The sequence below is a fragment of the Pinus tabuliformis genome, chromosome J (assembly GCF_031772625.1).
Source record: "Pinus tabuliformis cultivar Carrire ecotype Pingquan chromosome J, CPIR1, whole genome shotgun sequence".
NCBI lineage: Eukaryota > Viridiplantae > Streptophyta > Pinopsida > Pinales > Pinaceae > Pinus > Pinus tabuliformis.
In genome coordinates this window covers 1,562,472,215-1,562,499,868 of record NC_142295.1, presented here as the reverse complement: position 1 = coordinate 1,562,499,868, position 27,654 = coordinate 1,562,472,215, and the positions used below count along the sequence as shown (strand labels likewise).

Here is a 27,654-nt window from a genome sequence, read left to right as displayed (position 1 = left end):
ATATTTCCCCTAATTCACCCATGTCTGACAGTTATCTAGGGATTCTTTACTGCTCCTAGATATAGTTCATTGACCTTCCCTCTGTTAAGCTAAAAGAGAGATTCTTAATTGCCTCTCTTTTCTTAGCCTTCAATCCATCTCCATTTAGCCTGAAAGTTGTTTCATGTGTATCTATCTTGCTCCATATTCCTCTTGTGACCAATAAAACGCACCACCAGTCCTACTCCATGACTCCATGCCCAATGGTTTGAACTTATCATACTATGCATTTCCTCTCTACTTGAAAGTTTCATCTTTCCCACCAAAACCTCAACAAAACCCCTTGAACTCAATAACTAGCCTAAAATCATCATCAACAAAGCTAAATCATAAAAGAGAGAGCCCTCTCTGATTGTCGGTGGGCTAGCACCTGCAGTCCAAAGATTGGTTTGTGGTTACCTCGGCCGTATCCCTTAAGGAGCTTTGGGACAACCTGAGTGATAACAAGTCTTATCTTCTAACTATGACTAGAGACTTGTATTATAAGTGTAAAGATATTCTGTAAAACTCATTTACTCAAATAATGAAGTATTTTCTCTTCATCCTTGAGTATTTTAATACTCTTTCACTCTGCAACTTTTGGATTTGGCTTTGGCCTCCTCTTGTTCCAACATTAATTCACCAGGTATATACAATAATGCATAAGACTCAAATAGTGTTAACGAAACATGTGATTTATATGGAAGAAACCTTGACATACTCTACTGAAGCCAAAGGTTTTGTTTTGCTCTTTTTTTTTTTTCTAATTCCATCATCTTGTTGGGTTGCTTTACAGAATACGCTCTACGTTTTCCTCTGCTCGTTGGATGACTCCGACAATAGAAGCCCAAAGCATACAACTTTTCTCTCCCTTTTTTCTCAAGAATTAGAATAAGAAAACTCATCAAATTTTAATTGAAAATATAATTATAATAAAATGATAAAATGCAATAATGGTCATACTCATATTATTGGAAATCAATTACTTGAATTAATAGCCACCTTTACTTAGAATAATAGTCACCTTTGGAACATGAAACACTAACTGCCCATTCCAGATAATGGTAAGAATTTGAATGTTTATGGGTTGGTTTTGGCGTAACTGTAAACTTTAATATGATCTAACAGCACTGACTCATTAGATTCTCCTAATTGTATTTGTATTATTTGTATTTAAAAAATGTTTAAATGTATTTGAAGAGGATGTTGAAATGATTGTACCACTTAACAAATTACAAATCAATTACTTCATCTAATTAAGGTTTCCAAGACTACCCATAAACAATAAAAGTTATGTACTGCAGCCACAAAGAAAAAGAAAAAGAAAAAATTGCTTTCAAACTTCGACCTCCATTATGATTCTATAATTATTCAAGACTCAATAAAATGAAATGTAAAACTGATCGATTCAAATTAAAACATTTGCTAGCAAACATCATGAGTCATAGAAGACGTTCATTTTCTCACCAGCAGATACTTAAGGCAGACCAGGCATTGTTACCAAAATAAACATGACGTTGCAACAAGAGCAAGAGACATAGAATTTGAATTTCAAAACATAGTGTGCAAATAATCACCCAGATGATATTATTACTTCAAAATTACATTGAGATTCAATAGTGTGGTCAGATCCAACTTATTCTAAACTTGGATATGGATTTTGAGAAACCTAAATTCAAAATTACATTGAGATTTAATAGTGTTGTCAGATCCAACTTATTCTAAACTTGGATATGGATTTTGAGAAACCTAAACTCAGCACACTGTGAGCATTATCTCCAACATCAACATTGCCATCACCAGAATCCATAATTTCCACACCAAACATAGGTAGTACAATAACATGAAAAACATTGAAAAGCTTATTATACAGAACTCAGCTTTTCCACACACTTTAGCCGTTGCTATAGCCAACAACATGCAAATCACTAAAAATAACTATAAACCTCAGGCTCAGACACGAGTCACATTATTGAAAGAAATCATTTAGGGAAAAGGAAAAGGGAGAGGCTACTTATATAACGCCAGTATGGCGATGATGGTCTGCACAATGGAGAGCGACTATGGTGATGATAGTCTGCACAATGGACATCAACAGTAGAGTAATTCCTCCCAATAGACCTAGAGTTTTCCACGGAGAAGAGAAATACTCCGTCACAAGCTCAGCCAATTGGACCCTAAATTTATTGTTGTAATTGTTATGAACTTTTTTCTGTCAGTCCATCGAAGGCACCTGGAGGTTGCTGCCAAAGGAGCTATGGAGGTCCAAACAAAAGAAGTTATAAAGAGTATTCATGACATTTATTATACTTCACAATTGAATCATAATTTATTGAGCATTGGGCAGTTATGTGAGAAAAATTATAAAGTAGTTTTAAAGAATAAGACATGTACTATCTATGATAAGAATACGGGAAATAGGGCGATCACTGTTGTGCCTATGACAAGAAATAAGATGTTTCCCTTGAGGTTTGATGAAAATAACAACCTTGCAAATATGGCTTATGAGGATTCAAGTTCGTTATGGCATCTCAGGTATGGGCATTTAAATTTTCACAGTTTGAAGTTTCTAACCTCACATGCAATAGTTTCTGGTTTTCCCAAGGTATAGGAGCCTAAGAAGGTTTTTGAAGGATGTGCTAAAGGCAAGCATGCAAGGAAAAAGTTTCCAAAGGGTGCTGCATGGAGGGATAATCACCCACTTCAGCTTTTTCATTCAGACATATGTGGTCCTATGTAGACTAAGGGTTTGGGTAAGTCATCATATTTCATCACTTTTATTGATGATTAGTCACGAAATTGTTGGGTATATTTTTTGAAGGCCAAAAGTGAAGCCCTGGATGCATTCAAGAAGTTCAAAGCCCTCGTAGAAAATGAGAAAGGGTGCAAGATCCAATGTTTGCAGACTGACAGTGGAGGAATTTTTTTTTCAAAATCTTTCCAGATTTATTGTGATATGAATGGCATGAGGAGGCAACATACTGCGGCATACACATCCCAACAAAGTGGCATATCTAAAAGGAAGAATGGTAGTGTGGTTGAAATGGCAAGGTGCATGTTACAAACTAAGGGATTGAACAATTCTTATTGGGTAGATGCAGTTGCTACAATAATGTGCATCCTCAACCGTAGCCCCACCACTGCACTCGAAAAGGCAACTCCTTATGAAGCTTGGTATGGAAAAAGGCCTAATGTTAATAATTTCAAAGTTTTTGGTTGTTTGTCTTATGTGCACGTACTTGATCAGAATAGAAAAAAGTTAGATGAAAAGAGTGAGTTATGCATTTTTATTGGTTATAGTGAGACACGAAAGGCTTATAAATTGTATAATCCTCTCACTAACAAGCTCATTGTCTCAAGAGATGTAATTTTTGATGAAGGGGGAGTTTATGGTCATCAAAAAGGCCATGTTGAGAAGACAAAATTTATTTTGAATGATGATATAATTGTTGATATTGATCATGAGCAACCAACTAATGTTTCTGTAACTAGTGGATTAACTCCGCCAAGCAACCCTTCATCAATTTATTCAATATCAAGTTCAAGTCCAACTTCTTCTCCAAGTTTTACAAGGAAGGTAAGAAGATTGAGTGATATTTATCAAAGGAGTGAAAATCAAGCACATGAAGAAAGCTCAATAGGTGAGATAGCCAATTTCGCTTTATTAACCAAGGTTTATTTTGAACCATCATGTTTTGAAGATGCATGCACTAATGAGGTTTGGATGTAAGCCATTCAAGAAGAGATGGATTCTATTCAAAGGAATGACACTTGGGAGTTGACAGAGCTTCCACATTACAAGAAAAAGATTGGCACCAATTGGGTCTACAAGACTAAATTTAATAGTGATGGGAGTGTTGAAAGACACAAAGCAAGATTAGTTGCTAAAGGATTCATACAAAAGTATGGACTTTATCATGGAGAGACAATTGCACCAGTAGCAAGACACGAGACCATTAGAATGTTGATTTCGCATTAGGGGACTTTTGATGTCTAAATTGGGCCTCCTCAGAAAAATGTACAACCAAAATAAACTTTATAAGAACCAATAGGATTCAAGATGATGATGTCAACCATGGGGGATGATTCACCATTTTTGGAGTAAAAAAGTAAAAAGATTAAAAAATAATAAAATAATAAAACTACTTTTTCAAATCGTATTTTCAACTTATCTCAATAAGGTTTTACTCTAATTTTGAGTGGGAGTACTCATTGGATGCCAAATTTAATTCATCATCCAAAGAGTACCCATGTAGCATACATTTGATGGACCCTGCTACACAAAAAATGAGAAATACATGAAAAAATGTGATTGCAATCACGTTTTTCATTTATTTTTCATTTTTTGTGTAGCAGGGTCCATCGAAAGTATGCAACATAGGTACTCCTTGGATGAGGAATCAAATTATGCATCCAGCGAGTGTTTCTGCTCGAAATTTGAGTAAACCCATAGGGAGATAAGTTGAAAATACGAGTTGAAAAATAGTTTTTAATTTTTCCTCTCTAAAATTTGATGATGTCATCTAATCTTATTTTATTATTTCCACTATTATTTTATAATTTCCTTAGGAGGCCCATTTTAGACGTCAAAAATCCCCTAATGTTAGCAGCTCATAAAATGTGGACATACATCATATGGGCGTGAAAAATTCCTTCTTGAATGGGTACTTAGAAGAGGAAGTATATGTGGAGCAGCCGCAAGGTTTTGAACTGGAATGAAAGGAGAATAATGTCTACAAGTCGAAGAAGGCTTTGCATGGTCTCAAACAAGGACCAAGAGCATGGTATGCTAGGATTGATAGATACTTTCAGGAAAATGGCTTCCAGAGAAGTAAGAGTGATCATAGCTTTTACTACAAATAAGAAGGTATTGATATTCTAATCATAAGTTTGTATGTTGATGATTTATTGTATATGGGCAGTAGTTCTAAGATGAATGATAAATTCAAAGTTTCTATGATGAATGAATTTGAGATGAAAGACCTAGGCATCATGAAATATTTTCTAGGAATGGAGGTTAATCAAAGTAAGGATGAGATTTTCATTTGTGAGACAAAGTATGCACATGATATGCTAAATAAATTTGATATGCTTGATTGTAATCCATCTCCTACTCCAAGTGCTCATGGAGTTGTGTTATGTAGAGATGATGGTGTTGATTTAGTTGATGAAACAACTTACATAAGTGTTGTGGGGAGCTTGATATTTCTAACCCACACAAGAACTGATATTACATATTCAGTTTCACTTGTTTCAAGGTATATGACAAATCCATCTAAAATACATATGAAGGCACCCAAGAGGATTTTAAGGTATGTGAAAGATAGTCTAAATTTTGGTATTCATTACTACTCTTATGAAAAGTTCAATCGTGTTGGATTTAGTGATTCAGACTAGAGAGGTAGTATTGATGATCGTAAGTCCACATCTGAAAATTGTTTCTCTTTTGGTTCTGGTTTATGGAGCTCAAAAAAGAAAAATTGTTGCCCTCTCATCCACAGAAGCAAAGTATGTTGCAATTACATCAATAGGTACACAAGCTATTTGGCTCAAAATGTTTTTGGAAGAAATTGGAGAAAAGAAAATTCAACCTATAATGATTTATTGTGATAATGTAAGTGCCATCAAGTTAGCAAAGGATCATGTTCATAACAACATGACAAAGCATTTTGACATGAAATATCACTTCATTGGGGATTTGGTGCAGAAGAAGGATATTGAATTGAAGCATATCATATATCTTCACCAAAGTAGTTGCAAATGCTCACTTTTGGCACTACCACATAAGATAGTAAACCCTCTTTAAGCACTAAGGGGGAGTGTTGGGAATAATGCTTAATCATGCCATGTAATCATTGACAAATAAGTCGTTCTATGTGCAAAATTAGGGCAACAAATTATTAGGGTGGTAAGTGCTCAAAAGATTGGTAGTTTGAGTAGATAGTATATTTGTTTCTGTTTCAGATTAGACAGTTGATTAATAATCATATTATATGTGATTTACTAGAGGTTTGAGTTATATATATATATATATATATATATATATATATATATATATATATATATAGATATATATATATATATATATTTCTTCATAATTATCTTAATTTATGAGCCAGCTCAAAGAAGACATTTCATATTTTAATTTGTTCATTTTTTTACATATACATATTTTTTTTTCATAATTATCTTGGTTTATGAGGTGGGTCAAAAAAATCATTTCATATTCTATAACTCCCAACATAATGAAAATGGAGTTTTGAGCTTATCCTCTCCGTGAATCTATGGTTGTGTGTAGCTTGGCCTCTCCTTGCTATAACAAGAATATATTTGTCGTCCATATGAGCGACCTTATTAATATAATAATAAGGTCTCGTTATTACGTCACAAGGCGTTCCCTCTGAGAAAGACATCCCTAAAATGTGACGTGTACGATTCTGAGCCATTGATTCTGTGTGTTAGATGATTGGGGTGTTTTCTGTCGTTGATTTAATCTGTTTTTTTCATAGAATGATTTAATCTGTTTTTTTCCACCAGCTGGAAGACAGAGAGGGAGGATCTGGCAATGGGCCATGAAATGCCAGGCCTCCTGGCGATGAGACTCTTCGCAGTGACTGAACCGAAACTCTTCGCAGTCACTGAACCGAAACGTGTCTTCGCAGTGATGAAACGTGTCTTTCTTCTTGGTTTCGTGTCTTTCTTCCTGCCTGAGGGCCACGTAGCCAGCGCAGCCTTGTGCTATTATATCACTATTTCTACTGTCTGCTTCACACATGGGATTTCTGCTCTTCTGGTTGCAAAATTCTTAGCGTTCAGTGTTTCTTGCCCTTCTTTCTTTATGCTTTCTGATTTATGTAAGCCATTCTTCCTCTTATGGTTTCTGATTTATTCTTTTAAAGCTGTTATGGTTTGATTTGTTCTTTGCTCTTCTTTCAGTAAGCCCTGTACTATGTTTTCTATATGTGCAAATAGCTTGAATCATGAAGACAATATGTATGTTTAACCAGTGGTGTCAGCCTCGCTGCAACCATTTTTTGTAATATAATTTTACCAGTTTCTGCTAGAAAAAAAAGTGCTTTAAATCTCGTGCATTGAATATAGGTCTCAGCATAGATCCATCTGCTGAGGTTGTTGAGCACCCTGTGCTCTACAATCCGGATGCACGTGGAGGATCAATCAACAATTCCTTTGGATATCAGTGCATTGGAATTAAATGACGAATTGGGTGGACAGAATAAAGACCTCAGCGCAGTCCCATCTAAACCCTGATTTGATATGAGATTATTGGGTGCACTGATTATGGACCTTAACGCAAACCCATCTAAACCCCGCTTGGATATAAGTTACTGGATAAATTTAATATAGACGTTGGCACACACCCATCTAAACACTGATCTGATCAGAGGTTGCGAAACTAAATGATGCATACCTCAATTTCACATAAATGGCCGATGCAACTGTAGATGGGTCGTTGCTTTAGTCTAGAGATTATTGCTTCTACAATCACTCTTTTTACAAATGTAACACAACAAATATCTTCACCATTCCTCTACAGCTCTGCTTTCAGTAAGCCCTGTACTATGTTTTCTATATGTGCAAATAGCTTGAATCATGAAGACAATATGTACGTTTAACCAGTGGTGTCAGCCTCGCTGCAACCATTTTTTGTAATAGAATTATACCAGTTTCTGCTAGAAAAAATAGTGCTTTAAATCTCAATCATGCAATCGGTGCATTGAACATAGGTCTCAACATAGATCCATCTGCTGAGGTTTTTGAGCACCCTGTGCTCTACAATTCGGATGCACGTGGAGGATCAATCAACAATTCCTTTGGATATCAGTGCATTGGAATTAAATGACAAATTGGGGGGACAGTTTGTTCCTTTATACAAAAGATTGATATTACAAAGAGTTGAGAGCTGCATAACAGCATCAGCCATAGGCCCCAAACCATTTTCATCAGCTGCAGATATATTGTCAGATTGTAGATTTTCCAATTCTTCATCTGCCCCTGCTATGATGCATTGGAAGATTGCAAGCAGCCTCTCCAGAGGGAAACTCCCTGGACCTTTAAGGAACTTTTCTTGCTCCTCATGTTCCTATCTCTCTGTGGATTTTACACTCCTATTCACAAACCAACAAAAGAGAGTATACAATAATTACTCCCAAAGTGATGATTGGGATTGCATAATTATATGGAAGAAACGTTAGCTTCTTGCTGCCATGAAATGGGAAAGAGGGCATAGTATTCAGATGAGCTGGAACTTCTAGATAAAAGAAATCAGATCCTTCCTTCTCTTGATATCATTTTGCACACCTTTAGATTATTCATCCATTGGTGATTCACCAAAATTCATTTTAACTAATTCCAGGAGCTTCTCATTGAATCGAAATGTACAGTTTGGGCATAGTCTTGTACTATAAGCCTTGATCATTGTAAAAGAGGCATCTCTGTTTAGCTGGGATTTTTTTTTTGTTTATTTAGTTGTCTAATACCAAATATTAAATAAGAACTTTTCTTGCAAGGTGTGCTTCTAGTTAGTATAACTTGAATCCCCTGTTGTCAATTAATTTGTTGATTCATTGTGGTCAAAATTTTCTTGGGCAGAATTTGGCAAAAGAAATTGTAAGATCGAGGCGAGCTATTCAACGCCTTTATGAGAATAGGGCACACCTGAATTCAATAATCTACGCACCTTGGAGGAAGTGTTGGTAATTTTTTCTTTACTACTTGTTCTCGGATCATCTTGCATGCAGTTTAATCTCTGTTTTGTTATTGAATTTGGATGCTATGCGTAATTTGGAAAAGGCTTACAAGGTAACATTTCCCCAATTTTTTTTGAAATCATGGTATATATTATGAGATTTTGAGGAGCCATTTACCTGAGGCATTGTTGTTGTTTGTGTTCTTAGTGTCACTGCTAATCTAGATAGTATCATAAGGAGAATCCTCACTAGTGCATTGAACAAAGCTGTCTTGTTGTCCATCACATAGAAATATGCTGGCTTCTTGGAGGCCGTCTTCAATAATTAAAGCTGAGAGCACCCTTTGAACCAAAGCCACCATTGTCTAACTACTAATGCTTTCAAGCCTGACTGTAGCTAACCTTAGCATAGAAAAATTAATAAAACTTGAGATAAATATAATGCCTCAAATAGACCTATGTCATTCTAGTATCTTATGATTTTGTGTATTTAACTTGGAAAGATACACCTTCAAAACAAATAGTTACAAATGCCATCAGATGTATCTATAACATTGCCTTCACGTGAGAACTTATTGATCTACACTGCCTACACATGTTTCTAAATGTATTTTTCCCACATCAATACCACTTGAGACTAGATGGACTACATCCTGGTTATCATGGGTTCACCATTCTCTTGATATTGTTTTGCACACCTTTAGATTAGTCATCCATTGGTGATTCACCAACATTCATTTTAACTAATTCCATGAGCTTACTTATCATTGAATCAAAATGTACAGTTTGGGCATAGTCTTGTACTATAAGCCTTGATCATTGTAAAAGAGGCATCTTTGTTTAGTTGGGAATCTGTAGCTAACCTTAGCATAGAAAAATTAATAAAACTTGAGATAAATATAATGCCTCAAATAGACCTGTGTCATTCTGGTATCTGATGATTTGGTGTATTTAACTTGGAAAGATACACCTTCAAAACAAAGAGTTGCAAATGCCATCAAATGTATCTGTAACATTGCCTTCACGTGAGAACTTATTGATCTCCTTCACGTGAGAACTTATTGATCTACACTGCCTGCACATGTTTCTAAATGTATTTTTTCCACATCAATACCACATGAGACTATATGGATTACCTCCTGGTTACTCATGGGTTTTGTTAGTTTGACAACGAATTAGTAACTTTAGGAAAATGTAAATAGACAGTTGTATACCGAATAAATTAGTTATGTAACGATAGTTGGTGATATAAAACTATCAAATGCCCATGAAATAAAAAACGAAGAATCATTTGTTCAATAAATTTCCATTCAATTGAGTTTTCTGATTCAGTTTCAAGTCTTGGTCATTTGTGGTTTCGTTGCTATTTCTTTTCCTATTTTTTTTCTCCCATTCTACCAACAATTGGTGTCAGAGCCTAACAAGGCCGAGCGATTGGGCGTGAAGGCGTGATGCTATTTTTTTGTCCGCGTGAGAAGCAGTGAGAACTTGCTGTAAGAACCGGTGTGACCTGCGCTGAGAAGAATGTTGAAAAAAAAACGATTTGCTGCTGTAAGAACCGGCGTGACCTGCGCTGAGAAGAACGCTGAGAAACAAAAACGACAGACCTGTGCTGAGAAGAGTCCAAGACAGACTTGCGTGTGCAGCTGTGTGCTCTGCGTGAAGCAAGTTGAGAACCCCTGTTACGTTTGCAGTGTTTTGAATGTACTGCACCTACGCTGAGAAGAGGCTGAAACCTGTGTGCATTGCCAGAGTTTCTTTTTTTCTCTCTGCGTGAATTTGGAGTTTGTTGCGGGCTGTCCAGCATTTGAGTTTGCTGCGGGCTGTCCAGCGTTTTGTGCAGCGTAAAACCCTTCTGTGCGTGTTTTGTGCTCCTGCCACCAGAATTTGGAGTTTGCTGCGGGCTGTCCAGCATTTTGTGCAGCGTAGTGTGAAGGGTTGTTGCGTGCTGCCAGAGAGTCGCACGTGTTCAGCAAAGGAGGATCCAGGTAATTTTTAATTTGAGAGAAACTTCTGTTTCAGATTTTTTTTTTTTTTGTTCAAAAAGTTGTGGAAAATAAAGCGGTGGATTGTGGAAAATAAAGGAGTGGATGTGTTTTTTGAAGAAGAGAAAATAGAGTTTTTTTTTTTTAAATCTGTGCAAGAGTTGTTTTGGGGAATTATTTTTAAGGTTTTTTTTTTTTTTTTTTTAAGAAAGAAAAATAAACCCCAGTTCAAAGGCTGAAGCTATTTTTTTAAAGAAAAAAACCTAGATTGAATATTGAAACCTTAGAAAATGGCCAAGATGTCGAATGCAAGATTCGAGGTGGAGAAATTCACCGGAAAGAGCAATTTTGCTCTTTGGAAACTGAAGGTTAAGGATCTGCCTGTGCAACAAGGGTTGCACAAGGCATTGGATGGGGTGACTAAGAAACCTGCAACCATGACTACTTCAGACTAAGAGGACTTGGATGCCCGAGCTCTCAGTACCATTCGGTTATGCCTAGCAGATGAAGTTCTCTTCAACATTGTTGAAGAGACTACGGCGTCAGGATTGTGGGAAAAACTTGAAAAACTCTATATGACAAAATCATTAACCAACAGAATTTATCTAAAACGACAGTTATACAGTCTTCGAATGAAAGAAGGTTCAAATGTTGCAGAACATTTGAATGTTTTTAATACACTAATTTGTCAATTAACAGATATGGAAGTCAAAATACAGGAAGAAGATAAAGCCATAACCTTGGTGTGCTCTCTACCTGAATCATGGGATCACTTCGTAACTTCAATCAGCTTCAGCTCTGCTGATTCTTTGAAGTTTGAATCAGTTGTGGGAGCTCTTCTGTCTGAAGAAGTACGAAGGAAATCCAACACTGAAACAGTTGCATCAGAAGCCATGGTCGCTAGAGGACGCTCAAAGGAAAGAGGAGAAAAACCAAGGGGATCTTCCAGGTCGAAATCAAAGGGCAAGAAGTGTAAGGCAAAATGTTGGAACTGCGGTAAAGTTGGACACTTGACGAAGGACTGTTGGAAACGGAAGGAATCCGAAAACCCGAAGATGGAAGCGAATCAGGTCGATTCAGGTATAATAGACGAAGTTTTATCTGCTGAAGAATTGTGTATGATAGATGAAACTTCACCTGAATGTAATGTCTCTCAGAGTTTTGATAGTTGGTTGTTAGACTCTGGTGCTTCGCATCACATGTGCCCACATAGAAATTGGTTTATTTCGTATGAAAATGTAAACGGTAGTTCTGTGTTTATGGGTAACAATATGTCATGTCAGACTGTTGGGATGGGAGATATCAGGATTAAGATGTATGATAACACAGTTAGGACATTAACTAGTGTTAGACATGTACCTGATTTGAAGAAAAATTTAATCTCTTTGGGAGTGTTGGATTCAGATGGTTATAAGTTTACAGGTCAGGATGGCATCTTGAAAGTCCTCAAAGGAGCCCTTATGGTTATGAAGGCAGAGAAGGTCAGAAATCTTTACAGGTTAAAAGGAAGTACTCAGGTCGGTGAAGCAGCGGTTGCCTCAGAAAAGGAAGAAGCAGGTACTCATCTGTGGCATCAGCGTTTGGGTCATATGAGCGAGAAAGGTCTTCATATACTGATGAAACGTAAATCTCTTCCCGGTCTGAAATCGTTGAATTTAGATTTCTGTAAACATTGTGTGTATGGAAAACAGTGTAAACAGAGATTTAAAGTTGGAAATAATAATAGTAAAGATGTTTTAGACTACATTCATTCTGATCTGTGGGGGCCTTCCCCTGTTGTGTCATATGGAGGTGCATTGTATTTTTTAACGTTCATTGATGATTACTCTCGTAGAGTTTGGGTCTATATGCTAAAAAGGAAAGCTGATGTACTAAATGTCTTTAAACAATTTAAAGTAATGGTAGAGAAAAGAACAGGCAAATCTATTAAATGTCTAAGAACTAACAATGGTGGTGAGTTCACTTCTGTTGAATTTGAACAATACTGTAAGGATGAGGGCATTGTTAGACACAAAACTGCTGTTTATACTCCTAAGCAAAATGGTGTTGCTGAGCGTATGAATCAGACTCTTATGGAAAGAGCCAGAAGCATGATCAGCAATGCTAACTTGCAAAAGGAGTTGTGGGCAGAAGCAGTATCTACTGCTTGTTATTTAGTTAACAGATCACCTTCAGCAGCAATTGATTGTAGAATTCCTGAAGAAGTCTGGACAGGTCAGTCTTGTGACTATTCTCATTTGAGGATATTTGGCTGTGATGCTTATTCTCTTATTCTGAAAAATCAGCGTTCAAAATTAGATCCAAAGTCAAAATTTTATGTCTTTGTTTGGTATGACTATGCAGTGAAAGGATATAGGTTGTGGGATCCTACATTGCGAAAGATAGTCATTAGTAGAGATGTAACATTTGATGAATCCTCTTTGTTAAAATCAAATGTTGAAAGAATTGAACAGGAATAGGTATCGCTGAGTCAACGAGTTCAGTTGGAGGCTAGATCTTTCGGTGACAGTCGAAAGGAAGGAGAGACTTCTGGAGACAAAGGTGTTGAAGACACAAAGGAAGCCGTTGAAGCTTCTGAACCAGTACAAGTTTCTGAACCAGTTCAGCAACCAATCACTCTAAGAAGGTCTACAAGGGAAAGGAAAACTCCCAAAAGGTATGAAGAATCTGCTTCATCTATTGCTTTGGTTACTGAAGATGGGGAACCTTCTTGTTATCAGGAAGCAGTAGATGATACAAATAGCGAGAAATGGAAAATGGCTATGGAAGAAGAAATGGACTCCTTAGCCAAAAACAATACCTGGGATCTTGTAGAGCTTCTTGAAGGGAGAAGTGTTGTTGGATGTAAATGGGTCTTCAAGCTGAAATGGAAAGTTGATGGTAGTATTGAAAGGTATAAGGCGCGACTGGTAGCAAAAGGGTATTCTCAGGTTGAAGGTATAGACTTTCATGAGATTTTTTCTCCAGTTGTAAAACTTGTTTCTATACGTACTCTGTTGGCATTAACTGCGTTGCTTAATCTTGAGTTAGAACAGTTAGATGATAAAACAACTTTTCTACATGGTGATTTGAATGAAGAGATATATATGGAACAACCAAAAGGTTTTGTACGAGGTCGCAGCAGAAGATTAGTTTGCAAGCTCAAGAAATCATTGTATGGTCTGAGGCAGTCTCCCAGACAATGGTACAAGAAGTTTGATTCCTTCATGGTGAGCCAGAACTTTATAAGAAGTGAGTATGATCATTGTGTGTACTTTAAAAGTTTCAATGACATATTCATTATCTTAGCTTTGTATGTTGACGACATGCTTATTGCAAGCAAAAGCATGGAAGAGATCAACAGGTTAAAGGCTCAACTCTCTAGGACGTTTGATATGAAGGATCTTGGAGCAGCAAAACATATCTCGGGCATGGAGATACACAGAGACAGGAAAAATGGTAAGCTTTGGTTGTCACAGCAAAAGTATGTGGAGAAGGTACTTGAAAAGTTCTCTATGAATAATGTGAAACCTGTTAATGTTCATTTAGCTTCCCATTTTAAGCTTTCTTCGGTTTTGAGTCCTAGAGCTGATGAAGAAAATCAGTATATGTCTCATGTACCATATGCAAACGCTGTAGGCAACTTAATGTATGCGATGGTATCTACAAGACCTGACATTTCACATGCAGTTGGAGTTGTCAGCAGGTTCATGGCAAATCCAGGTAAAGAACATTGGCAAGCAGTGAAATGGGTGCTTCGATATCTAAGAGGCACAAGTGACCATTGCATCGTCTTTAGTGGTAGTGAAGGATCTGCCTGCGGATATGTAGATGCTGACTATGCAGGTGATTTGGACAAAAGAAGATCTACTACAGGTTAGGTCTTTACTCTTGCAGGTGGAGCAGTTAGTTGGATGTCAAAGCTTCAAGAAACAGTTGCGTTGTCCACTACCGAAGCTGAATATATAGCTGCTTCAGATGCCAGTAAAGAAGCAATCTAGTTAAAGGGTCTGCTCGATGAGATTGGAAGGACGCAAGAGAAAGTGAATGTACTTTGTGACAGTCAAAGCGCTATTCACTTGGCTACAAATCCTGCCTATCACAACAGAACCAAGCACATTGATGTAAGGTATCATTTTCTGAGACATGTGATCGATGGCGGAAAAGTAGCTCTTAAAAAGGTCCATACACGAGAAAATTGTGCAGACATATTCACAAAGCCAGTTACAGTAGAGAAGTTGCGGTGGTGTTTAGCTTCTCTTGGCTTGCAGGAAAAAAGATGAATGGGAAAATTGTTTTCAAGGTGGATTTTGTTAGTTTGACAACGAATTAGTAACTTTAGGTAAATGTAAATAGACAGTTGTATACTGAATAAATTAGTTATGTAAAGATAGTTGGTGATATAAAACTATCAAATGCCCATGAAATAAAAAACGAAGAATCATTTGTTCAATAAATTTCCATTCAATTCAGTTTTCTGATTCAGTTTCAAGTCTTGGTCATTTGTGGTTTCCTTGCTGTTTCTTTTCCTGTTTTTTTTTCTCCCATTCTACCAACAGGTTCACCATTCTCTTGATATCGTTTTTCACATCTTTAGATTAGTCATCCATTGGTGATTCACCAACATTCATTTTAACTAATTCCAGGAGCTTACTTCTCATTGAATCAAAAAAGTACAGTTTGGGCATAGTCTTGTATTATAAGCCTTGATCATTGTAAAAGAGGCATCTCTGTTTAGCTGGGAATTTTTTTTGTTTATTTAGTTGTCTAATACCAATGATTCTATTTGCAATTCTGAGACAATAGAGGAGAGTTATGTTCACCTTCCCATTCCAACCCCCTCAAAGTGCTTACTATCACTAAGTTAATTGTGTGCACACATCAAATACCAATGACTTATAATTCTTGCCACAACTACAATTAATAGACTATTGTTCTTCAACGTCACAAGCTGGTTGGAATTCACATCAAGTACAGGCTTTGAATTGCACATTTCAACAATCAATAAATTGTCTTTCTCCCACAAATTGAACTGATTTACTTCCTCTGTAGCAGGCGACTGAACAACACGTCTAGAAATGGTCCTTGTCAAGGTCATTATCACCGATAGAGATATTTTGACAAAGGAAATTTGACACTACACACAATCTACAATCACAAACAAATAAGAGATGGATTAAAAATAAAATTCCTATTTCCCACAACCAAAGTGATGATCAAAGATTTTAGTCGATATTTTCAATACAGCATAACAACACTAAACATTGATAAATCATAAAAAAAGAGGCATGCCTTCATTGCAAGTTCTTGATCGATGTTGCAACGATATCTAGCAGCACCTTCTAGGGGACAGTTTGTTCCTTTATACAAAAGATTGATATTACAAAGAGTTGAGAGCTGCATAAGAGCATCAGCCATAGGCCCCAAACCATTTTCATCAGCGGCAAATATATTGTTAGATTGTAGATTTTCCAATTCTTCATTTGCCACTGCTGTGATGCATTGGAAGATTGCAAGTAGCCTCTCCAGAGGGAAACTCCCTGGACCTTTAAGGAACTTTTCTTGCTCCTCATGTTCCTTTCTCTCTGTGGATTTTACACTCCTATTCACAAACCAACAAGAGAGAGTATACAATAATTACTCCCAAAGTGATGATTGGGATTGCATAATTATATGGAGGAAATGTTAACTTCTTGCTGCCATGAAATGGGAAAGAGGGCATAGTTTTCTATATGTGCAAATAGCTTGAATCATGAAGACAATATGTACGTTTAACCAGTGGTGTCAGCCTCGCTGCAACTATTTTTTGTAATAGAATTTTACCAGTTTCTGCTAGAAAAAAAAATTCTTTAAATCTCAATCATGCAATCGGTGCATTGAATATAGGTCTCAGCACAGATCCATCTGCTGAGGTTGTTGAGCACCCTGTGCTCTACAATCCGGATGCATGTGGAGGATAAATCAACAATTCCTTTGGATATCAGTGCATTGGAATTAAATGACGAATTGGGTGGACGGAATAAAGACCTCAGCGCAGTCTCATCTAAACCCTAATTTGATATGAGATTATTAGGTGCACTGATTATGGACCTTAACGCAAACCCATCTAAACCGCGCTTGGATATAAGTTACTGGATAAATTTAATATAGACGTTGGCACACACCCATCTAAACACTGATCTAATCAGAGGTTGCGAAACTAAATGATTCATACCTCAATTTCACATAAATGGCCAATGCAACTGTAGATGGGTCGTTGCTTTAGTCTAGAGATTATTGCTGCTACAATCACTCTTTTTACAAATGTAACACAACAAATATCTTCACCATTCCTCTACAGCTCTGCTTTCAGTAAGCCCTGTACTATGTTTTCTATATGTGCAAATAGCTTGAATCATGAAGACAATATGTACGTTTAACCAGTGGTGTCAGCCTCGCTGCAACCATTTTTTGTAATAGAATTTTACCAGTTTCTGCTAGAAAAAACAGTGCTTTAAATCTCAATCATGCAATCGGTGCATTGAATATAGGTCTCAGCACAGATCCATCTGCTGAGGTTGTTGAGCACCCTGTGCTCTACAATCCGGATGCACGTGGAGGATCAATCAACAATTCCTTTGGATATCAGTGCATTGGAATTAAATGACGAATTGGGGGGACAGTTTGTTCCTTTATACAAAAGATTGATATTACAAAGAGTTGAGAGCTGCATAAGAGCATCAGCCATAGGCCCCAAACCATTTTCATCAGCTGCAGATATATTGTCAGATTGTAGATTTTCCAATTCTTCATCTGCCCCTGCTGTGATGCATTGGAAGATTGCAAGCAGCCTCTCCAGAGGGAAACTCCCTGGACCTTTAAGGAACTTTTCTTGCTCCTCATGTTCCTATCTCTCTGTGGATTTTACACTCCTATTCACAAACCAACAAAAGAGAGTATACAATAATTACTCCCAAAGTGATGATTGGGATTGCATAATTATATGGAGGAAACGTTAACTTCTTGCTGCCATGAAATGGGAAAGAGGGCATAGTATTCAGATGAGCTGGAACTTCTAGATAAAAGAAATCAGATCCTTCCTTCTCTTGATATCGTTTTGCACACCTTTAGATTAGTCATCCATTGGTGATTCACCAACATTCATTTTAACTAATTCCAGGAGCTTACTTCTCATTGAATCGAAATGTACAGTTTGGGCATAGTCTTGTACTATAAGCCTTGATCATTGTAAAAGAGGCATCTCTGTTTAGCTGGGAATTTTTTTTTGTTTATTTAGTTGTCTAATACCAAATATTCAATAAGAACTTTTCTTGCAAGGTGTGCTTCTAGTTAGTATAACTTGAATCCCCTGTTGTCAATTAATTTGCTGATTCATTGTGGTCAAAATTTTCTTGGGCAGAATTTGGCAAAAGAAATTGTAAGATCGAGGCAAGCTATTCAACGCCTTTATGAGAACAGGGCACACCTGAATTCAATATTCTACGCACCTTGGAGGAAGTGTTGGTAATTTTTTCTTTACTACTTGTTCTCGGATCATCTTGCATGCAGTTTAATCTCTGTTCTGTTATTGAATTTGGATGCTATGCGTAATTTGGAAAAGGCTTACAAGGTAACATTTCCCCAATTTTTTTTGAAATCATGGTATATATTCTGAGATTTTGAGGAGCCATTTACCTGAGGCATTGTGGTTGTTTGTGTTCTTAGTGTCACTGCTAATCTAGATAGTATCATAAGGAGAATCCTCACTAGTGCATTGAACAGAGCTGTCTTATTGTCCATCACATAAAAATATGTTGGCTTCTTGGAGGCCGTCTTCAATAATTAAAGCTGAGAGCACCCTTTGAACCAAATCCACCATTGTCTAACTACTAATGCTTTCAAGCCTGACTATAGCTAACCTTAGCATAGAAAAATTAATAAAACTTGAGATAAATATAATGCCTCAAATAGACCTGTGTCATTCTAGTATCTTATGATTTTGTGTATTTAACTTGGAAAGATACACCTTCAAAACAAATAGTTACAAATGCCATCAGATGTATCTATAACATTGCCTTCACGTGAGAACTTATTGATCTACACTGCCTGCACATGTTTCTAAATGTATTTTTCCCACATCAATACCACTTGAGACTAGATGGACTACATCCTGGTTACTCATGGGTTCACCATTCTCTTGATATCATTTTGCACACCTTTAGATTAGTCATCCATTGGTGATTCACCAACATTCATTTTAACTAATTCCACGAGCTTACTTATCATTGAATCAAAATGTACAGTTTGGGCATAGTCTTGTACTATAAGCCTTGATCATTGTAAAAGAGGCATCTCTGTTTAGCTGGGAATCTGTAGCTAACCTTAGCATAGAAAAATTAATAAAACTTGAGATAAATATAATGCCTCAAATAGACCTGTGTCATTCTGGTATCTGATGATTTGGTGTATTTAACTTGGAAAGATACACCTTCAAAACAAATAGTTGCAAATGCCATCAAATGTATCTGTAACATTGCCTTCACGTGAGAACTTATTGATCTCCTTCACGTGAGAACTTATTGATCTACACTGCCTGCACATGTTTCTAAATGTATTTTTTTCCACATCAATACCACATGAGACTATATGGACTACCTCCTGGTTACTCATGGGTTCACCATTCTCTTGATATCGTTTTGCACATCTTTAGATTAGTCATCCATTGGTGATTCACCAACATTCATTTTAACTAATTCCAGGAGCTTACTTCTCATTGAATCAAAAAAGTATAGTTTGGGCATAGTCTTGTACTATAAGCCTTGATCATTGTAAAAGAGGCATCTCTGTTTAGCTGGGAATTTTTTTTGTTTATTTAGTTGTCTAATACCAATGATTCTATTTGCAATTCTGAGACAATAGAGGAGAGTTATGTTCGCCTTCCCATTCCAACCCCCTCAAAGTGCTTACTATCACTAAGTTAATTGTGTGCACACATCAAATACCAATGACTTATAATTCTTGCCACGACTGCAATTAATAGACTATTGTTCTTCAACGTCACAAGCTGGTTGGAATTCACATCAAGTACAGGCTTTGAATTGCACATTTCAACAATCAATAAATTTTCTTTCTCCCACAAATTGAACTGATTTACTTCCTGTGTAGCAGGCGACTGAACAACACGTCTAGAAATGGTCCTTGTCAAGGTCATTATCACCGATAGAGATATTTTGACAAAGGAAATTTGACACTGCAGAATTCATCGCAAATTGGCAAACATTTCGTCCATTCGACAATCCTTGGCATCAACACCGCACACTATCTGATATTGAATCTGCCACAAATGATACCTCAACTATACATGAAACCAATCCAACAGACACCATGGAAATAAATGAATGGGAATTACTTTCCCAATTATACCCTACAAATGAGCTTCTCATAAATGACTTTGACATGCTTGGTCTTCGTGGCTTTGATGACACCCATAACTGGAATCATACCACTATCCCATTCGATTTACAAAATAGTGCAATACAATTCATTGAGAATAGCCGCTCATCCACCGCATTCTTCAAACAAATCAACATATCCTGCTGACCCTTACTACATTGTCTCCAATGCAAAGAAAAGCTCTAAATATTATTTCTAATCATTTTGCTAGGAAGGATTATTTACCCGCTCTCAGAATGATAATACAAGGCACTGCTGGTACGGGAAAATCCCTCCTTATTAATTGCATCAAAGATATGCTCATACGCCTTGCAAGCCTGGAACCTTCGCCGATCATGCTCCTCGCCCCTACAGGGGTTGCTGCCTTCAACATACAAGCATCGACAATCCATTCTGCTTTGCACCTTCCTATAAAGGATCTTATGCCCTTAGAAGGTAATGCTCTTGCAAAATTCCAGGAAGAACTCAGGCATATAAGATACATACTAATCGATGAAATGAGCTTCATTGGGCCAAAGCTTCTCAGCCATATTGATGAACGTCTTCGCGAGGCATTTCCCCACCAAAGAAACACTCCTTTCGGTGGTTGTTCCATAATATTGGTTGGTGATCTCGGTCAGCTACCACCCGTCAAAGACATACCTCTATATGCAGGGACGAGCCACGGAAGCGCACTGTGGAACACCTTCAACACAGTCATCACATTAGACACAATATTTCGTCAACAAGGCGATGACATCGCACAAGTTACTTTCAAGAACATTCTCCAGAACATTAGAGATGCACATCCAACAATCGGCGACTACAACATACTCATGTCGCGCACAGATTCCTTTTTATCAGAAGAAGAAATATGTTCATTCCATGATTCCATGCATCTATTTCCAACAAATGCTCAAACAATGGTCCATAATAAGCAAATGATGAAATCTCTAAACACTCTTATCGCACGGTCCATTGCTGAAGATGACAACACATATTCCAATATTTCCTTTGAAGACGAGCAACTTGAGCAAATTGTATTACTATGCAATGGCGAAAAAGTTATGTTGACTTCCAACCTTTGGGTTTCAGCCGGACTTGTTAATGGTTCCCTCGGAAAAATTGTAACCATCTTTTACAAAGATTCAACTGCACCACCCCAAATTCCAACATTTGTTGTCGTAGATTTCGCCAAATACATTGAGCCTCCTTGGGATGAAAGAAACCCCACTCACTTGCCTATTCCAGCAGTAAAAAGAAATGGTCGTACACAAATTCCACTGAAGATGGCTTGGGATTTAACCATACATAAATCTCAAGGTATGACACTTCCAAAAGCAACAATTGACATTGGAAAAACAGAATGTCAAGGTCTCACATTCACAGTTATTTCAAGAGTGCCTTCTCTACAAGATCTTCGGATTAACCCCGCATTCAGTTTCGATTGTTTCAGTATATTGAAGGACAACAAAAACATTGCTCGCAGAAAACACGCCAAAGAAATTCTCCATTCAATGCCGCCCCCAGATAATCTGCTACTACCCATACTTTGACTTCACCAAAAGGTTTCCTCCATTTATTTACCTCATCCTATTTCATAACATACTTTTCATATCTTTCAACAACAACCAACTTTAATCAATATTAGTAAATAAGCAAATATTTGAATGTCTTTATATTATTTGTACATCTCATTCTAACCTTTCATACCTGCACAACTACAAGTTGCCTGGCAAGCAAAAAAATTGCATCTCCAGCTACGCATTAACCTCCAATGGTGTTCAATATGCCGTTATTCACCATGCATCTTCCACTAACAATATATAAATCCCCATAGCAAAGGTAACTTCATTTCCATTCATTCCAGATTCATTTTAACACAGCTCACCTGCAAAGTATTGCTAATTCTAACTAAATATACATTTTGCAGGTCCATTACTGCTTCTTCAGGTCTTCACTACCTCCACCATTTTTTCATACAACTTCAAATATGGAATGACAAGCACAGTGTTCTTTAGACTATTATATTCCTTCTCGAACCTCTTTTGTTACAATTCACTGTTTGTATTTTCCATTTCAAACTTGAAAAAGGATGTTTCGAACCTCTTTTGTTGCAATTCATTGTTTGTATTTTCCATTTCAAACTTGAAAAAGGATGTTTCAAGATCAAATACCGTTTTCATGGTTTGTTTCCTCACAACTATTTGTGTTTTCCATTTCAAACTTTAAAAAGGATGTTACAATACACTATTTGTATTTTTCATTTCAAACTTTAAAAAGGATGTTACAATACACTATTTGTATTTTCCATTTCACACTTAAAAAATGATGTTTCAACATCAAATACCATTTTCATAGTTTATGTCTGCACAACTATTTCTGTTTTCCATTTCAAACTTAAGAGGGGATGTTTCAAGATCAATACCATTTTGATAGTTTATGTCCTCGCAACCAATTCATTGTCAATGGGTTTTAACATATTTTGTTGACAAAGTGAATTGATTTTAACAAATATAATACATGTTTTCAATATATCTTCATATTAATTTAATTTTCCATTTGAATAATGATTTCTTAACTAGCCCTTTCCAAATCAATATGGCTTTCCGGTTGTTGTTCGCATATTAATTTAATTTCCCATTTGAATATTGATTTCTTAAATAGCCCTTTCCAAATCAATATGGTTGCCCGGTTGTTGTTTGCATGGATTCATTCATTTATCTTCACCTTTAACTCCACAATTTTTACCAACTACAAACAAAGGTCTCTAAACAAGTTCAATGCATATTTATGGCTAATTGCATTCCATTTCAATGGTTTTTGGCATGGCTTCCTCAAATTAAAACTCGAAATCATCGACCCTTGCTTTCAAAAAAGCCCGCAAAAGCCTATTCACATTTCAATATTCTTCCACACGCTATGCCTTAGGGCGTCTTCTTTGCAACATTGGGTGCAAATGCTAGTTATTATCATCATTGACTTCACTATCCTAGCCAAGGCTACACTTTTGGCTTTGGCCTCCTCTTGTTCCGACATTAATTCAGGACGTATATACAAGAACAAGTAACTACTCAAATAGTGTCAATGAAACATGTGATTTATATGGCTCGAATCTTGGCATACTCTACTGAAGTCAAAGGTTTTCTTCGATTCGACAGTGAACGTGTTTAATACGCTATATACTTTCCTCTCCTCGTTCGACTCCTCCTACAACCGAACCTCCAGGCATACAGAAATTTATCAAGAAGAAAATTTATCAAATTTTAATTGAAAATAGAATTACATAAAGAAAACTTGTATATTTATCTTATTGGAAATCAATAGTCAGTTTATTCAACTTTATACAGCATAATGATAAGAGTTGGGAAATTTACTGAAGCAAGAATTTTGGCGTAACTAAAAGCTTTAATATGAAAGTACCTTTTGGTGTAACTAAAAGCTTTAATATGGAAGTACCATAGCATTGAGTCATATTAGATTCTTCTCATTATATTTTAAAAGAATGTTTAAATGTATTTGAAGAGGATGTTGAAATGATCGCCCACTCACCTCTCATTGTATTTGAAGCGGATGATGAAATGATTGTCCACTCACCTCATTACAAATCAATTACTTAAGCTAATTAATCTCTCCACGACTACGCTGCAGCCACAAAAAAACAGCTCTTCCCCCCAAAAAAAAAAAATTTGCTTTTAAACATTGACATCCATTATGATTCAATAACTATTCACGACTTAATAAAATGAAATGTAAAACTGATCGATTCAAATTACAACATTTCCTAGTAATCATCATCAGTCATAGAAGATCTTCATTTTCTCATTACCAGATACTTGATGCAAACGATGCATTATTACCAAAAAGAAACATGACGTTGCAACAAGAGCGGCAGACATTACAGTGATAAAGAAAAACGAAATTGAACATAGTACACAAATAATCACACAGATGATATTATTACTTCAAAATTACATTGAGATTCAATAGTGTTGTCAGATCCAACTTATTCAAAACTTGGATATGGATTTTGAGAAACCTAAATTCAAAATTACATTGAGATTCAATAGTGTTGTCAGATCCAACTTATTCTAAACTTGGATATGGATTTTGAGAAACCTAAACTCAGCACACTGTGAGCATTATCTCCAACATCAACATCAACATCACCATCACCAGAATCCATAATTTCCAAACCAAACATAGGTAGTAAAATAACGTGAAAAACATTGAAAAGCTTGTTATACAGAACTCAGCTTTTCCACACACTTTAGCCGTTGCTATAGCCAACAGCATACAAATCACTAAAAATAACTATAAACCTCGGGCTCAGACACAAGTCACATTATTGAAAGAAATCATTTAGGGAAAAGGAAAAAGGAGAAGCTACTTATATAATGCCAGTATGGCGACGATGGTCTGCACAATGGAGAGCAACAGTAGAGCAATTCCTCCCAACAGACCTAAAGTTTTCCACGGAGAAGAGAAATACTCCGTCACAAGCTCAGCCAATTGGACCCTAAATTTATTGTTGTAATTGTTATGAACTTTTTCTGTCAGTCCATCGAAGGCACCTTCGAGATTGACATTGACTCCCTTGCATAGACCGTTGAAGAGCTTGGCAACTTCTGCGTCGCTCCCGAGGTGGTTTGTAATGATTTTCCTTTTTCTGAGCAAAGCCACGTCTTCTTCGGAGTCGATTAACTGGTCCATTAAACACACGTAACACGCAACATAATTGAATTCAGATGGTTTGCACATCTCAAAAGCAATTAGGTTACGGAATAGGATCTCTGTGGAGTCTTTGACAGTGATGCGAGGAAGGTAAATTGTGTTCCTCGACTCGTCAAATTTAATATTTGCGATGCCTCCCTCGCATCGCTCTAATTTGATACCAGCGTTTCTTAATTCTATTGCGCGATGGATATGATCGTGTGTGCCGACATTTTTATCCGGATTGCAGATTCTGGGCAGCAGCGAGTTCAAACAATTGATTTTTGTGCTCTCTTCGTCTTGGCCGGAGATGCTCATATAGTCGTAGTTCCGGGCTTGCTCGCCATTCTGAGAATGTGCGATGTCACCACTTTCATTGTCTTGGTATTGGTCTTGGAGCCGTCTGGCGTCCTTTCCCGCATGCTCGCCATTATCGGAATGTGGAGAAATAATGAAAATGCGCAACCAACCAAGAAGATGATGAACTTCTTGATGATGATGTGGTTGAGGCCAGGACCTTTGCAGTGTACCCTTTTTACTTTGGAAAGGGTAGAACACGGGCAAGAACGATTCACGCATCATTTCGCGAAGCTCGTTCTCTGCATCACTATCTGTGGAGCTGCACTGCAATTTTAGTAGCTTTAGGAGAACGATGAACGGGATTTGATTCTCGAGCTTCAACATGTCGTTCAGTATATCCATTCCAGTATAAAGCATAGTTACCAAATTCGAATTCGAATTCGATTCGATACGGAAAAAATTCGACACTATAAAATTCAATACGGAAAAAATTCGACATTATACGTCTTACAAATACTTAATATTCTTTTTTTTAATATTGGATTTATCTTTTTTTTTTCTTACAAATACTTAATATTCTTTTTTTTAATATTGGATTTATCTTTTTTTTTTCCATTTTTTTATAAGTCTTATCCATTGTAAACTGACTTTTGCTATTTTATAATTTTTTATAATATAGAAGTTACTGTTTTTCTATTTTTTTTTATAAAAGTTGTCAATTTGGAAGCTTACTATTTTATATCTTTTATAGTAATGAATTTTTCCATTTTATAATTTTTTGTAATATAGAAGTTACTGTTTTTCTATTTTTTTTATGGATCGGGATATCATGATGGCTAAGCAATATTTTATATCCCCAAGCGAGGAGAAAGTCAAGGTGGGCGGACTTGATCTATCAATTCGAGAGGCCTCTGATGTCATGGTTGGTGTCGGTTCCCTCATTTCTAAGTCGTCCATTTTACGAAGTTGAGTAGATAACAAGGCATTTCCTGCACATGTGATTCCTAGGGCTTGTGGAGTTTACAGAAATAGTAAATGGGCAATCCTGCATTTAAATACTCCGAGGAGAGGAAGAGCCCTAATTCTCTTCTTTCTTCTCCTATTTTTTTTTAACTATTAGGAAATGACGAGTGGGGACTTTGGTTATTATATTTGTTGTAAGGTACCTTTGACCAGAGGGTACCTGCAATCGATTTATGGAATCCAAGGGGGGTAAGGTTTGAAGAAACTGAAGCCCAAAAAGCGCTCATTCCAAGCAGATCGACGTATTAATTCGCAAATCAAATCGAACCGGCGAATTTTCGAATTTTTTTCTGCAGTACGGCCAAACTTGGTAACTATGGTATAAAGAATTTCTTTTTCTCAAAAAGAGGTTCATAGCACTTACCATCTTCTGGTAATGTGACGCCATTTAGAGTCCTCAATATTTCTAGAATAAAACAACCGTCCAAAGTTAGCATGCCAACGAGGTCCTTTTCATTCCAATTGAATTTTTTTCATAGTTGTCCCTGATTTTTTTCTGCACATTCATGATCTGCTGTGTTGCACGAAAGGAGAAACCCATATTATTTGGATCATTGCGAAGGTGCTTAATATTATTGAACCTGTTCGTCATCCTTTGCAGGGCTCTTTCTTTGTGACTGTCCATTGAACGAAGCTTTGCACTTTTGTGATGATATGGACCCAACGACACTCTTGTGGGAACATATGCTTTTACCCTCTCCGACGTGAGAATGTCAGGTACTCTATATATGGATACAACGAACGACGATGGGGAGGGATTAAAGTCCCGACTCTCTTCAACTGTAACGCTACACTCTCCTTGGGCTTCTTTCCCGTTAACTGATAATTTCGGTTGCTTCTGCGTCTGTCCATCGGCACTCTTGAAGTGGGAGTCGGATGCTGCCATTTTATCAGGACAGAAGTGACGGGAATTTCTGGTTATTCCAAAAAGAATACAGTGGAAAAATCCTCTGTTTCCACTGTTCAGAATTTTCTGATAAATTCCGAAACAACAGAAATATGGACAGAGAGTAATACTCTGTTTTCTGATAATTCAAAAACTCAAAAACCGAGCATAAAATAATGCTCTACTTTGCCTCAGGATCACAAACTGATCAAAATAACATTCTAGTTTTGACACAGGAAAATACTATGTTTTTAACTCAGAAAAACAGAAAAAATTCGTTTGCTGGAAACGGTGTTTCAGCAACACAGTTTTTTTTCTCAGTTGCTGAAACAGGTGTTTCAGCAACAGTGTTTCAGCAACGTAAAAAAATTTCAGTTGCTGTTCGTGGTGTTTCAGCAACAGGAAATTTTGACGTCAAGTATTTTTTGAGTTACGAGCTGTTTCAGCAACTAAAAATTTTGACGAAATAACTTTTGGTGAAACAGAAACGCACAGAAAGAAATTTCTATTTATGAAAGTAAACCAACACATAAAACTAAGTCTTCCTCACGTAGAGGGATCTTCCTAACAGATTACAACAGGAACACTTTAGTTCCAGAAAACATTTATCTCAGAAAATTTCAGCACTGCTG

The 27,654-nt window shown here is 36.8% G+C and overlaps 1 protein-coding gene across 1 annotated transcript; it reads right to left on the bottom strand.

The window, feature by feature from the left end:
• Positions 1-24,029: 24,029 nt before the first annotated feature.
• LOC149233464 (putative UPF0481 protein At3g02645) lies at positions 24,030-27,022 on the bottom strand. Its single transcript, XM_089382204.1, has 2 exons — positions 26,718-27,022; positions 24,030-25,525 (listed from the first exon to the last, which is right to left on the bottom strand). Exons 1-2 carry the CDS (start codon positions 27,020-27,022, stop codon positions 24,487-24,489), a joined length of 1,344 nt encoding a protein of 447 aa, XP_089238330.1. The 3' UTR covers positions 24,030-24,486.
• Positions 27,023-27,654: the final 632 nt, after the last annotated feature.

Bases quoted from the DNA above. Each gene is read 5' to 3' on its own strand.
- LOC149233464 (XM_089382204.1), bottom strand. From the start codon at position 27,022: ATGGCAGCATCCGACTCCCACTTCAAGAGTGCCGATGGACAGACGCAG. The intron at 25,526-26,717 runs GTTCAATAATAT...GGTAACTATGCT, and splicing joins CTGCAAAGGATGACGAACAG to TTATACTGGAATGGATATAC.